This window comes from Ictidomys tridecemlineatus, chromosome 5 (assembly GCF_052094955.1).
Source record: "Ictidomys tridecemlineatus isolate mIctTri1 chromosome 5, mIctTri1.hap1, whole genome shotgun sequence".
NCBI lineage: Eukaryota > Metazoa > Chordata > Mammalia > Rodentia > Sciuridae > Ictidomys > Ictidomys tridecemlineatus.
This window is the reverse complement of record NC_135481.1, coordinates 15,460,073-15,474,061: the sequence shown is the minus strand read 5'-3', so window position 1 is coordinate 15,474,061 and position 13,989 is coordinate 15,460,073. Positions and strand designations below refer to the sequence as shown.

General features: G+C 51.8%; 1 protein-coding gene across 3 annotated transcripts; it reads right to left on the bottom strand.

Annotated features, from left to right (window-relative positions):
• Positions 1 to 1,744: 1,744 nt before the first annotated feature.
• Calml4 (calmodulin like 4) lies at positions 1,745 to 13,886 on the bottom strand. Of its 3 annotated transcripts, none has more exons than XM_078049404.1 (6): positions 12,483 to 13,886; positions 10,985 to 11,274; positions 10,871 to 10,901; positions 6,669 to 6,809; positions 4,853 to 5,041; positions 1,745 to 2,036 (listed from the first exon to the last, which is right to left on the bottom strand). In XM_078049404.1, exons 2-6 carry the CDS (start codon positions 10,985 to 10,987, stop codon positions 1,939 to 1,941), a joined length of 462 nt encoding a protein of 153 aa, XP_077905530.1. In that variant the 5' UTR covers positions 10,988 to 11,274; positions 12,483 to 13,886; the 3' UTR covers positions 1,745 to 1,938. The 3 variants fall into 3 exon arrangements, with proteins under 3 accessions (XP_077905530.1, XP_077905531.1, XP_077905532.1); XM_078049405.1 differs by having other exon boundaries at positions 10,985 to 11,062; XM_078049406.1 differs by lacking the exon at positions 10,871 to 10,901.
• Positions 13,887 to 13,989: the final 103 nt, after the last annotated feature.

The window sequence follows — 13,989 nt, the reverse complement described above, 5'->3', positions numbered from 1 at the left end:
TTTTAGTGTTCAGTACCCTGACTTGCTCTTAACTCCTCCAGGGTCCTGAGTGCTGCCCCAGAAATTGTGTATTGTATTCTTTCTCCCTCCCTCCCTCTATTTTTTTCCTCTGGCCCCCTCTCCCTCCCTCTAGCCCTCTTTATTTTGAGATAGGGTCTTGCTAAATTGATGAAGTTCTTGCTGAGGCTGGCCTCAAACTTTTCCTGTCTCAGCCTCCCAAGTTGCTGGGATTATAGGAGTGTGCCACTGCACCTGGCTATTTCTGTTTATTATTAAAGACAACCACCAAGTCATATACACCTCAAATCCCTTAAAACCTACATCTGCTCCTGAATGGGTGGTCCCAACTCCCCAGCTGGATGATCACAAATTCATTTAGTTGGTATGTGGGCCATTTCTTGCCTCCCCGGTACCCTAAAAACACTTATTTACAGCTAGGGCATTTCTGTTCAACTCCCCTTGGCAATTATACTATTGGGGAAATGATAGCCTCCTTTCTCAGGACCTCAGTTTGGTCTCATGCCATGCAACATGGATGAGATGGTTGCACTTAACCTGTGCAACCTTTATTAAAAGATCGGTGTCATATATAACCTTCTAAAAGACATTCCCCCTTCTTAATCTGGTTCTCTGATGTTTCAGCCACAGCCTAATTTTAATAAATAGATAAAAATATTCCTGCTAGGGGGTCTGTCCCCCACCCATGTTACTCCTGCCCTTTTTAGGACTGTGCCAACAGTATCCCTAGGCCCTCAATTTGACAAGTGCATGGACATCTCTGAGTCCCAGGCAGCCCCGCCTGCCACTCGTGACTCTGTAACTCAAAGTTACTTGAGCTGGAAGTGCTCCCAGAAGGACTGTTGCCTCACAACTGTTTCTAGCCATCTTGTACCATGGCCATGACCTAGAAGACGCCTCCTAGTGACATCCTCCATGTTAGTCCCAGCTTAAGGTTATGATCAGTTTAGGTCACTTGAGCACATCATCCTACTTTCTGGAATTTCTGGGCCTGCAAACAGCCCAGTGCACAGCTCAACATTTTGACAGTATTGCTACCCTGTTCTCTGTTGATAAATGAGTGTCCTGAACCCTGTCACTCTGTTGAAAAGGAGAAGAGAATTTGGGTCTGTGGTGCTTCAAGGTGAGAGTGTGTGTGTGTTTTCACTCTGCTTGTTGCCATTTCTCAGCTAGCACTGGCTCTATCTTGAAAATGTGGAAAGTGGTTCTAGCACCCAAATAAACACTTATTTATAGCTAGGGCATTCTGGGTAGCCTGCTCTCTTCAGGAGAAACACCATAATGGGAACTCGGATTCCACATGTCCTTCAGGCTGCTGTGCATTTTCAAGGCCCTATCTATCTCCATCCTTCCTCAATGGGCTCCTTGAGGTAAGACTAGAGATCCAGGCTTTGTCTGAACCCTAAGGCCCTCAGGGATGAAATCATAGAGCTGGTAAGAGGCAGACCCAGGACTGGAATGTAGGCCCAACTAAACCAACAGGAAGGGCTGGACTCATGAGAGCTACTGAAATCAACGCAAATCTTTGTGGGAAAGGAGGCACTAAGGATTGAACTCGGGGCCACTGGACCACTGAGCCCCATCCCAGCCCTATTTCACATTTTATTTAGACAAAGGGTCTCACTGAGTTGCTTAGCACCTCGCTTTTGCTGAGGCTGGCTTTGAACTTTCGATCCTCCTGCCTCAGCCTCCTGAGCCACTGGGATTACAGGCGTGTGCCACCGCACCTGGTAATACAAATCTTTTTATTAAAGACGTGCTGATACCATGGCTGGAATTACTTATTGCTACTTAGGCCCAGCTAATGTTGTCTTTGCACCATGTTTGCCATCACCCTAGAATGAAAGGAACATTTTCCTTTTAAAAAATCAACCAGTCCAGGTTTTCAGATCCAGGGATCATCTCCTGTACTCTGCTCAATCAGTAGTCCTGCACAGGAAGGGTGATCTTCTGGATAAACTCGTCATACTTCACTTTGCCATTTGGTTCAATATTTGCTTCCTTGAAAAGATCCTCCACTGCAATAAATCACATGAAATTTTTGTTTGGATTTGGGGTTATAAGACACTTCTTTTGAGGTTGGGGCTCCCCAAAGGTCTTCCTGAGCATCCAGGGAACTTCTTGTACACCAGGGAGTAAACCAGAACAGACGACAACCTGCCCACTCCCATCTGGAAACCACTGGTTTGGTTTGGCTGGGCAGGAATCCTGGCGAAAATCCAGTCACTGAAGCCACCTCGTGTTTTTATTCTTTTGTTAGTTGTTGATGGACCTTTATTTTTATTCATTTATTTATATATGGTGCTAAGAATCGAACCCAGTGCCTCACACTTGCCAGGCAAGTGCTCTGCTCCTGAGCCCCAGCCCCAGCCCCCACCTCTTGTTTTCTGTGAAGATCTCAGACCTCTGAGCCTTGGTTTAGAGAAAGAGTTGGCCCAGACATTTTGTCTGCTATCACCCACCCCTCTGCCCGCCACCATAGGTATTTTCTGCAGCTCCCTTCTGGACAGAGCCACCCAGGCTTCAGCTGCCCCTCACCTCCCCACTCCTCCATGTCAATGTTCCTCCCCAAGATACCTCCATGCCAGAAGGGCCCAGTGATAAGCGCTTCTTCTACCACCACCTCTGAAGAAAAGCATAGGGCAGGAGTGCAGCTCATGGGTAGAGCACGTGCCTTACACCAATAAAAAAAAGATATGTATTTTGGGCCTGGGAAAATAAATCTAACAGCGTGTAAGGCTCAAAGCTTGCAAAACTGCTGTTAATTCTGCCTTGCTTAAAAAATAAAATAAAAAATTTCATTTGCATTTCCCCCCTCTGGTTTTAGACTTCTGAGATAAAATAGTAGCTTGTCCCAGGCACTGGCAAGAAGAGCCATTCAGTTTATCCTTTTCCACTGTGGCCTCTCTTCAATAAAACTGAATATTTTTTTTCAATCACCAAGGATAAGGGATTCCTACTTCTTTGGGGCTGGGTTGTGGCTCAGCGGTAGAGTGCTCACCTAAGCACCAGCGAGGCGCTGGTTTTAATCCTCAGCACCACATAAAAATAAATAAATAAAATAAAGGTATTGTATCCAACTACAACTAAAAAAAAAAAAAAAAAAAAAAAAAAGGATTCCTACTTCTGTTATCATCCTTTCTCCCACAGCAAGTGGGAAGGAAATTGGTCTCCACCACTTTCTTTGAAATGTTCTTTGCAGGTTAAACAAATAAGAGATGTGTGTTTGGGGGCCGTGGTGTTGCTTTGGCCAGAGATCATTAACCACAGAATCAGGACCCCCTGCTCTCTCTGCTGAGACTCCACCTGGCACATGGAGGGCCAGCAGTGTCCTCAGAGCCTGGGAGGTTGAGGACAGCCCACGATTCCCCCTGTTCACTTGAAAACAGCCACAGTGAAATATGAGACTGTGATAGCTGCCAGCCTCAGAACGTGGGGGAAGAGGAATCTGCCTGCCCGAAGCGCTATTTTTAAATGCTTTGCTCTGTGCCTTTGTGAAGGCAGATAAATCTGAGCAGAAGGGTTTATAGAATGTGAGCCTCTTGGAGGGCCCTGAGGGATGGTTACTACCTCATTTCCAGGGAGTAAGGAACCTGTGGGAGGTCCCCGCCCCCCAGAGGAGGGGGGAACCGAACCCCCTGCAGTGTTTGTTGGGATTTGGCCAAAGGCTGATGGTCAGTTGTTACTGAAGCCCTTTTCCTACACCCACTGTGGCCACGCCTAGCCTTCCTATCCAGACGGTCGCTGACAATTGAGCTGCCTAAGTAGAAACCCTGGCCTCCCAGGGATGCCAGCTGAGGCAGGACCCAGGGACTACCAACTAGTGCTGAGAGGCAGGAAGAATACCCACAGATGGATCAGTACGGGGTTTTTCATTACCAGGTACAAAGGATTTCCCAGAAGGCCCAAGGCCCAGGCCCTGGTCCTGCTCCAAGGCAGGAAGGCACGGGCCTGCTAGGAGGTGTGAGGCAAGGTCTATTCTCCACTTGACCCTGCAAAGGCCCCTCAGAGCCCCCTTCTTGAACTCTAAATCTTCCAGAGTCAGCAGCAAAGTAGCATTTCCATTTGGAAAGCACGCTGCAGCCCTGTTCAGCTGGCTGTGATATGGGGACAGCACTTGACCTCCATCCAGCTCCCAGCTCAGCTGACCCACAACCACTCACTTGTCAGCTTCTTTTTTTTTTTTAATATTTATTTTTTGTTGTTTTTGTAGTAAGTGGACACAATATCTTTGTTTTATTTATTATTTTTATGTGGTGCTGAGGATCGAACCCAGGGCCTCCCATGTGCTAGGCGAGCCCTCTACCGCTGAGCCACAATCCCAGCCCCTGTCAGCTCCTTTTTTTGGGGGGTGGAGTGGTGTACTGCGGACTGAACTCAGGGGCATTCGACCACTGAGCCACTGAGTCTCACTGAGTTGCTTGGCAACTTGCTTTTGCTCAGGCTGGCTTTGAGCTCTGCTGGAATTTGAGGCGTGTGTGGTCACGCCCAGCCTCATCAGTTCCTTGATCAGGTAAAGGGACACTCATGTTCCCCAGGTGTCCTGTGCACTAAATGAAGATCCAGTGAGCTTAGGCACAGCATGAGGCGGGGCAGATGACCCACTACCCGGCTGCCCAAGTGGATCCAAGCTGGGCTTTCCCCAGGCTGACCCTCCACCCTGACCACTGGGCCTAGACCAGTCCTCAGCTAGTGTGATTGCTCCTGGGCTTTGCAGCTGTATATCAACTACAGAAGCCTACACAACCATGATGGCATTGATGGTACTTTGGTGAACTCCCCGAACTCCCTAACCCTCTGCAGACATTGGGAGACTGGTCAGGCAATTAATTACCTTCCTTCTGGGTGAGCTTCTCCCCGAGTCTCGTGAGTTTCGCCCGCAGCTCGGATGCCATGATGTACCCTTTTTTCTCCTTGTCTGCCATCAACATGGCCAGAAGAATTTCTTTCTTTGGATCCTCTTGTTTTATTTGCGTGTGCATAATAGTCAGGAAAGTGGAGAAATCCAGCTCTCCGTTTCTGTCTATGAAACCCCCAAATAGCAGAGTGAGCAGGGAGGGAAAGGCTCTTGGGGAAGCCAACCTACCTCCTTGTACCCTCGTCACCGCCAGCTCCACCTGGTTCACCATGGTGACAGTGGTCATGGTGAAGAAGACACAACCTCCGCTACTGAGTTCCCACCATGGACCAGCTCCTGGACTGGATATTCTTCATTTCATCCACCCAGTGACCCTTGGTGACCATGGTTATCATCCCCTCGTTTTGCCTCCTCAGGGGACAGAAGCTTATAGTGTGTAGTCACAGTCATCACCAACTGCTCAGCTTTCCTCTGGTGCTTCCCTCCTCCCCTGAACTGGAAGGAACTGGGTCCATGTGTCCCCCCCACACACACACTTCTGCCACCAGAGCAGGTGTCTGAGGAGAGATAAGTGCCCCGCCCCCAGCTCAAGCCTCAGGTCCTTCCCCACCTGCTCCTGTGCCTTTCCCTCCCTGCAGCCCCCTCCAGGCATGTCCGGAAGCCTTTGCCCACACACTGGCCTGGCCACAACAGCAGGAAGTCAGAACTTCCCCTGACCACAACTTCCTGTTTAGAGGAGACAAAAACCACCACTCCTTCAGAGCTGAAAATGAGACCACTGAGTGCCCTATCACCAGGCTCTGGCCCTCCAAGACCTGCCCCAGGATGGCTTCTAGGGCTCGTTGCTGCAGGTGTGCTAATGTGACCTCTAGTGCCCCGACAGATGCTGAGAACCAGAGACAGAGGTGATCTGGGGGCTCCCAGTTAAATGCTGGAAGCTGGCCACTTCTTCCTGTAGGCCAGTTCCCCCTTCCTGGGCATCCAGCTCCCAATGTAAATAGACACCCCAGACTTTAAAAATAAAATTAAAAACAAATCTCCCAAAGAAATCACAAAGGGGCTGGGGTTGTAGCTCAGTGGTAGAGTGCTTGCCTAGCACATGTGAGTCACTGGGTTAGATTCTCCGCACTGCATAGAAATAAATAAAATAAAGGTTCATTGATAACTAAAACTTTAAAAAAAAAAAAAAGAAAGAAAGCACAAAACTTGTTTCTGATAAGAGACCTATCTGTTCCCATTGTTGAAAATACAGGGAACAATAAAGGGAATGAAAACCAGCCTTAATCCTATCACCAGAGAGAACCACCTTCCAAGAGGGTTTTCTTCCAGTTTCCTAGCAGTCATGTATGGTTTTCAGGAAAGTCTTTGAAATCAAAAGAACTGAGTTCCAATCCTGATTCTACCATTGGCTTAGGTACTTGGGCAAGTTACCTATGGCTGTGAGTCTTGATCTTTGCCTGCAGAGTAGGATCAGGACAGCCACCCTCTTGGGGTGATTTGAGCTAAGCGTTTGGTAGATGTTCACCAAAGGGACATTTTTCTATAAAAACAACATTGGGATCACTGGCAGCACTGTTGCTCTATAGGTCTGTGATAAACCTGATGGAATGGCCAGACCCAGGGCCCCTGCAAGGTGGGGTGTCACCTTTGCCTTGAGGATGAGGCAGAGTGCACTTGGCCAGCTGCCTCCTGGGAGATTCACTGCCCCCTGCCTCTCTAACCTGTGAGCCCTACACACCCCACCCTCTGTGCCACCCGCTCGCCCCTCCCGGAACCCGCTCAGCCCACTCACCTATCCCGTGGGTCTGCAGGTGCCGCTGCACCTCCCCAGGCGTCGGGCTGGCTCCCAGGCACCTCATGGCCACCAGGAGATCAGTGGCTTTTATCTTGCCCCTCTGCTGCTTGTCGTACAGGGAGAAGCATTCCTTGTATTCTGCACAGGAGGAGGGAGGACCAGCTGTGTTCACTCACTCTCCACCCACCCCTTCTCTGCCCTCTTCCCTGGGACCCAGGCCCCCTTTTATTGCAGTACTGGGGATGGAACCCAGGTCCTAGCTGCACCCCAGCCCTCCTTCACACTTCTTTTCCCCTTCCTTTGGCCCCCTCCCCACACTTATCCCCAACCAATGTTTCTAGATACAGCAAAGGAAAACACAAAACTTCCAAGTTCAATTTGAATTCAGAGAAATGGTGAATTTTTAGTGTAAGCATGTCCCAAGTTTTGCATGGGATATACTCACACTAAGAAAATATTTGTGTTTATTTGAAGTTCAAATTTAACAAGGTGTCCAGCATTTTATGTGGCAACCCTGCCTCACTCCTCCTTTTCCTTCCTCAGTCCCTTTCTCTCCCTTCCCACAGCTAACTGAAATACCCTCCACCCACCCCCACCCCCACCCCCGGGCTTCCCAGGGAGGGCTAGCGCCCACAGCCAGGCAGCCAGACTCAGAGGAAACAGGGAGCCTGGCGACAAGTGGCTCTCATGTTTAACGATTTACTATCATTATTATTATTACTACTACTACTACTACCACTGCAGCTGAGGGCATTTCTGAGTGCCTGGCCCAGCCCTGGGCCTCCAGGCTGCTGGCCCCTGAAGCTGTTTGCCCTCTGACACAGCCTGGGCCTGGTTTCAAAGCCTTCAAGGGAACTGCTGGGAGGTGCCCTAGGCTCTGAACCTAGGTGGCTGGTGACTCTGCCCCGCGGCCCTTTCTTTCTTGATACTTAGCAAGATGAAGTGGCTGCCAGAGCTCAGGCTGCGCTAGTTACAGTATTCCACAATCCAACAAGACTATCCTGCGGTTCCCAAACCCTGGAAGCTGAAGAAAGCCAGTCAGGAGCTTGGGAAAGGTCCCAGGCTGGAGACTGGGATCCTGACTCTGGTGAGGGTGGGCTGCCCTCTGGAGGTGCTCTGGGACCCTGGCCCTGGCCTTCCAGCCTGGGCTCCATGATCTGTTCCTCTACTGCCTTCACACCTGGGTGGATCCTCAGAGACCTGGACTAGGGACTTGCTAACTAGTAACAGAAATAACAAGGGCAGTTCCCATTGCTGAGCCGGTCACCCCAGCCCTGGTTTACTCCTCACCCTCTGAGGGCACTGTCTATTCCTGCTTGGCAGGTGTGAGGCCATCCTAGAGCGGCCTCAAACCTCACCTAAGCAGCGTGACCCCTGAAGCGGAGCTCTGTCCACCAGGCAACACTGCCTCCGTCCCGGGACAGCAGGGTGGGGTGGAGACTAGGCAGAGTACATCCCCCAACCCCGTAGCCCAGGCCTAGGGTGGCTTTGTGTTCCTTAATAAAGACCCTCAGTCCTCTTTCTGGTGTGGTTCCTGGTGTCCTCAGGGCCACCCTACTTTTTTGGGGGGGAGGTACTGAGGATTGAACCCAGGGGTGTGCTACTATGAGCCACCCACACTCCCTTTTATTTTTTATTTTGAGACAGGGTCTAGCTAAGTTGCTGAGGCTTGAATTTGTTATCCTCCTGCCTCAGCCCTCCAAGTCGCTGGAATTACAAGCACGCACCACCGTACCCTGCATTCCTTTTCTGTCTGGGTTTCTCAGGTGCCCTGGCTCTCCTGGCTGTTGTCCCTAACTGGCCAGAGCTGGAAGGCAGGGACAATTGTCTGGCTCTTCAGATGGGCACACTGAATCCCCTATGTGATCAGCAAGCAGGGCTCAAATGGAGACCCACCTCCTAACAAACAGATAGCTCAAGTGCGTTCTGTCTTCCTACTGCAACAAATAAACCTTTTAAAAACTGCAAGACCAGATCTGAACTTGGAGTTCCTACACTGGAACAAGAGAACAGGGCCACCTGGAGAGCAGCCCTGGCCAGGCTGGCCCCAGCACTCCCTCAGCACCTCTCCCCTCTCCCTGGGGTTCCCCCTCACTGTCCAGCCATCCCCACGCTCCATCCTTCACTCTCCTTCTGCCTTCCCCTGGGGCCCCTGAGAGGGGAGAGGTCTTCTATGGTTCATTGCTCTATCTCTAATGCAGGGAGCTGGGCTGGCACCAGGAAAGGACTCAAAAATTTGTTGAATGAAAGAATGAACAGGGTTAGATGAATTGGATTAAAAGTCCCCTTTAGGTTTTCTCTTGGGAAATGCAAAAGTCCCAGAAAAGGCCTAGGAGAACGCCAGTGACGTGCTGGAGCACGTTTAGCAACAGCCCTGACGTGTATATACGTGTTTCCTACGCACTCAACAGAGGATGGGAAACACATGACTTACACACAGCAAAAAAGTCAACTCTAAAATAAAGTCAGTCTAGTTGATTGATTATCACAAGTGAGTTTCACCAATACTCAGGTTCACTGCTAACCTACAGTTTGGGTTCAACCATGATTTGACAAGGGAGGTTACCTGCCAGCTTCACTTGTCAAATCATGACAAAAGAAGGCAATTCTTTTCCCAATGAATTGAAATTGTGTTGTCATTCAATCTGATAAGCGATCTACTGTAAAACGGATTCTCGTGCTAGTACAAATTACATTCATTAAAGCTGAAACTTCTTTCAAATCTGGGGGCAGCAGGGCTGTCTTCTTCGCTCTCTGTAGGGCTTGGCACATTGTTTGAGCCTATGTTATTTAACAGTCTCTGGCTCTGACAACTGGCTTGTGAAATTCCTAAATATGTAGCTCTCATATGCTGGCAAGCTTCTAACTTTGTCCCTAGCACACAGAGGCCAGATGAGGCGGCATCCCTCTTCCTACCTCACAGGTGAGAAAACTGAAGCTCAGGTAGTTGGATTCTAGGTCTGCTGCCTCCAAAGCTCCTGTTCTTCCCACTGTCCCTGTTTAGTCTTTCATTCATTAAACATTAGTGGTCCCTTTCTTGGTGCCAGAGACTCGGATACCAAGAGAAATGATCTTCTTTCCCTTGGGGAGTTCCAGAGGCCCCAGGAGGGGGAGCCAGGGAGCCTCATGTCCAGGCGTGGGTGGAGGACACAGGCTGAGAGCTGGACTCCAGCCCAGACCTGCCATTCAGTGTCACCTATAGAGCTGGGGAGGAGGGGCCCTGCCCTGGGCCTGGCACTTTAAAAGCCCCCTGGCATGCTCTTTCTGGTCTTGGCCTGGTTTAGGGGTAAGGAGTCAAGACAGGGGTCTGTGGTTAGGTACCCACCTGGAGCCCACAACCCCACCCGTCCCTTCTAGACCCAGCTCCGGGTACCCAGAACTCTAGAATCCCAGTTAACATGGAGCCATGTCCAGGGTCTGCAGAACCAAGGGCATCATGGGCCCAGGGTGCCTGCCGTTTTATCTCTAGTGGTCAGGAAGGTCTAGCTGACAATAGGACAGTTCAGCAGAGAGTTGGGGGAGGGGATGCTCAGGGGCCGACTACCAGTCCCAGGGCTGTCACTGTTGGGGCAGATTCTGGGGCACGGCCTCAGGAGCAGCTGCTACATTCGCCGTGGGGAGACCTCTTCTGCCCAGTGCTCCGGACCAGCCCCCGCAGCCCGAGTCTGGCCCCAGTTCTGTGTAACTCAACCCTCTCCTCTTGGCCTTGTGGAAACAGCCCAGCCACACGAAACTGAAGGACCCAGAGAGGAGAGTGTTCATGCTCAGACTAGGCAGAAGGGCCCCGGCTGACCCTGTTCTACGATGGGGAAACTGAGGCCCAGGAGACCATCCTGCCCAAGGTGCAGACCTGGGCTCTCTCTCTCTGCCAATCACAAAGACCCTTTCTTTTCCTGTATTTCAGTCTGTTAATGGTCTCTCTCTTCCTCCCTGACCTTTTCCTGCCCAAATCTGACCATCTGGCTCTGGCGGGAACTCCAGGACCTGGCTTGTAAACCACCCCGACAAACATAAAGCCAGCAGTCCCACCACCACCACCTGAGGTCCCCCCTACCGCCACCAAGGGTATCCCTGCAGCGGCTGGACCCCTGCCGTGGGTGTGGCTGGGGCCCTCCTTCCCTGGAGCAGAAAAGGAGTAGAGAAAATAAAGAGGTCCAGATTGTGCTGGGAGCTGCTAATTAAAGGGCAAACCAACCTACCATTAATTTGGTCCTGGGAAAGAAACTTGGCCTGCAGCAGAGAGAGGGAGACAGTCAGGGCAAGGTTCTGTGAGAGGCCCTCCCCACCCGGCTGGCCACGGGTCCCCACTTTACCATCGTGGGGCTCCCGCTGTTCTCAGAACCAGCTTCTCAGTTCCTTTTCCTCTGGCTTTGAGTTGAAAGTCCGCCAAGCTGGGTGGAGGCCACAGTAATAAATCCTCTGCTGCCATGGAGACCGGGCCCTATGCCACCAGGGTCAGATTCCAGCTTCCCGTGCATGGCGGACGTCTGGCCAACCCAGGCAGGTTGATTTTGAGGAAACGGCCACAGAAGGGCTCTTGTGAGACTCAGGGCCCCTGATTCTGGAGGTTGATGCTCTGTAGCAAGTGAACCATTCCCAGACTCTGAGAGGGGACATTAAAGAACAGAAAGGTAGCCCTGGGGTAGGGCTGAGTCTGGGCCTGCCTCAGGGAACTTGTCTCCCTCTGACAAGCTCCCTCTTGGAATTGGGCACTGCACACACTCTCCCTGATGACTTGTCACCCACTACCCTGCAGAGGAATGGAGCCTGTCCTGGATGGGCCAGCTCAGAGTCTGGGTCTCAGCCTTGGGGGATGGATTGCAGGAACACAGGCCTCAGTACACTGGGGCTGGGATCCAATCTTCCCACCTGCTGTTCCTAGTCACTGCCTCTCTGTGCCTCCGTTCCCCCCTTGCCAGGCCGCATTACGGGTTGCTAGGAGAATCAACTAGCCAGTGCCCAGCTGACTCCCATCCTTTGCCAGCTCTCCCACCTTTCAGGCCCCTGGGAGTGTCTGTGGGTGGCCAGGCTGCTGTCCAGCCCTGCGTCTACCTACTCAGTGCGTCCTCTCAGGTGACCCTCCCCTGGCTAGGAAGGCTCCTCCACTCTTCCTTCCCCTTCTCTTTCTAGCCACCTGCTACACAGCCTGCTGACTCCCAAGGGCTCCCATCACTCACAAAGGACAGGGGCAAGTGGACACCCTAGAGCCACTGGGTGCTGGGCAGAACTGGGTTCTCAGCCTTGTCTTGTCCCCTTTCCCTGGGTTGGCTGTGGGTTCTAAATCCAAGCTTTGCCCATGCTGTCAGGGCCATCAGGTTGTACCCTACACAAGGGGACCAGTGGGGTGTGGTGAGGGGCTGCTTGTTAATTTGTACAAGAGCCTGGCTTTGGTCCATTCTTCTCCCTCCTTCCTGTTCTGACCACCTCCATGTGAAAAGTTCTCCTTTCTCCCAAATTGCCTCCTGAGTCACCTCTTCAAACCTCTGTGGGACCCAGAGAATTTGGCTAGAAGGTTCTGGTTCCTCCCTGTAGCCTAGGATGGGCCCACGGTGGGTGGGTGGAGTACAGAAGGTGAGAGGCCTGCTCAGAGGAGCTTCAGGAGGAGACAAGAGAGGGGAAGTCAGCAGGGCTTGGAACGGCAGGCTAGACCTGGGCTGTGGGGCCTGGGACAGCCAGGCTGAAATGTTCTCCCCAGATCACCAGCATTGGGGAGGGGCTGGGAGCAGGGAGCCATTCCCTGGGGTTTAGGTTGGTGTGTGTTCTGGTGAGCTGTGTGCCCCAGGGCCTGCCATTCTTACCAACTCCCCTTACCCTTGTAGGTCTCCAAGGGGTCTCACAGATGATGAAGAACCTGCTTTGGGGCTGTGGTCTCAAGAAGGTTCACCACACACAAACTCAAGCTGCCCAGAGCACCGGGTGCAAGACGCAGCAAGTCCAATCAACAGCCCACACCTCCGGTACCACCTGAGGCCTGAGTTTGTTCACTTTATTGTTGAACCTTGGCCCCTCTTGGGAGCCTGGCACCTCCCCCTGCAAACCCTGGCTTCCTCTGGGTCCCTTCTCCCCGCCCTTCATTCTCTGGACCCTCACAAGAAGGGTTCCAGGCCAGGGGAAGCTCCTCCTCCCTACACCCCCTGGCCCAGGATACTTTGTCCAAGAGGTTCCCAAGCAGGACCCCTGGGTCCCAACGTCTAACACAGGTGTCGTTGGAAAAAGCTCTAGGCTCCTGCCCACAGCCCCCACTCCTATCCTTCCCAGGAATGCAGGAGTCTCCTCCTCTCCATCTTGCACTGTTCCTGAGCCAAGCTCTCCCCATGAGGGCTTCCCACTCCACACCCAGGGGCCAACAGAGTAGCTAGCCCCAGGGACCCGGGGAACATAGTGTTGGCAGGCTTTGTGCACTCCTGCTGGGAAAAGGACCCAGAGATAGCCTTCAGAGACCCACTGGCTTTTGCTTTCCCCTGTCCTGTGTGCCCCAGAGTGGAAGGCTCATGAAGTCTAAACTTCAGGCCTCTACTTGATTGAACAGTGTCCCAGAATTCATATCCACCTGGAACCTGTGACAGAACTTATTTGGAAGTCTTTGCAAATAGAATTTAGATGAGGTCATCCTGGAGTAAGGTGGATCATAACCCAAGGGAGGGATCTGAGAGACATGCAGGGAAGGGCTATAGAACCACAGAAGCAGAGCTGGGTGGTTTCACAAGCCAAGGAACACAAGGATTGTCTGTGTCCCACCAGAAGCCAGAATAGGTAGAGAAGGATCCTCCTGCTGAACACAGCCTTGCCAACACCTGGATTCTGGACCTCTAGCCTCCAGAACTGAGGATAAACTGTTTTGAGGCTATTAAGCTTGTGGGCTGGGCTGTACGTAGCTCAGTTGGTAGAGTGCTTGCCTTGCATGCACAAGGTCCTGGTTTCAATTCCCAGCACCACCACCACACACAAAAAAACTCACAAAGGCCACATGTTCGCACCTGGCACACTGGCCCCTGGCCCCTGCACCCTGTGGTTGGATCACTTAGATGCCACAAGACAGACTCAGAAAGTCTCCATGGGGTAGGCTGCCTTGCTCCTCCCCAGTTCTCTGGTGAAGTGGAGGCTGCAGGTCTGGGAACCACACTTTGAGTAGCCAGGACCTGGATTGGCAGTTCCCCAACGGGAGCCCACATAAGAATCACCTGCAGCCTTGTCTCCCGGTTCTTATTTAGCAGTGTGGGCAAAGCTGTGCATTCTCCTGTGCGTCCTAATGTACTCTTGAGAATCACTGGCCTGTGGCTTTTCTAGGCAATGAATCAAGACATCTTTCCAGGAAAAC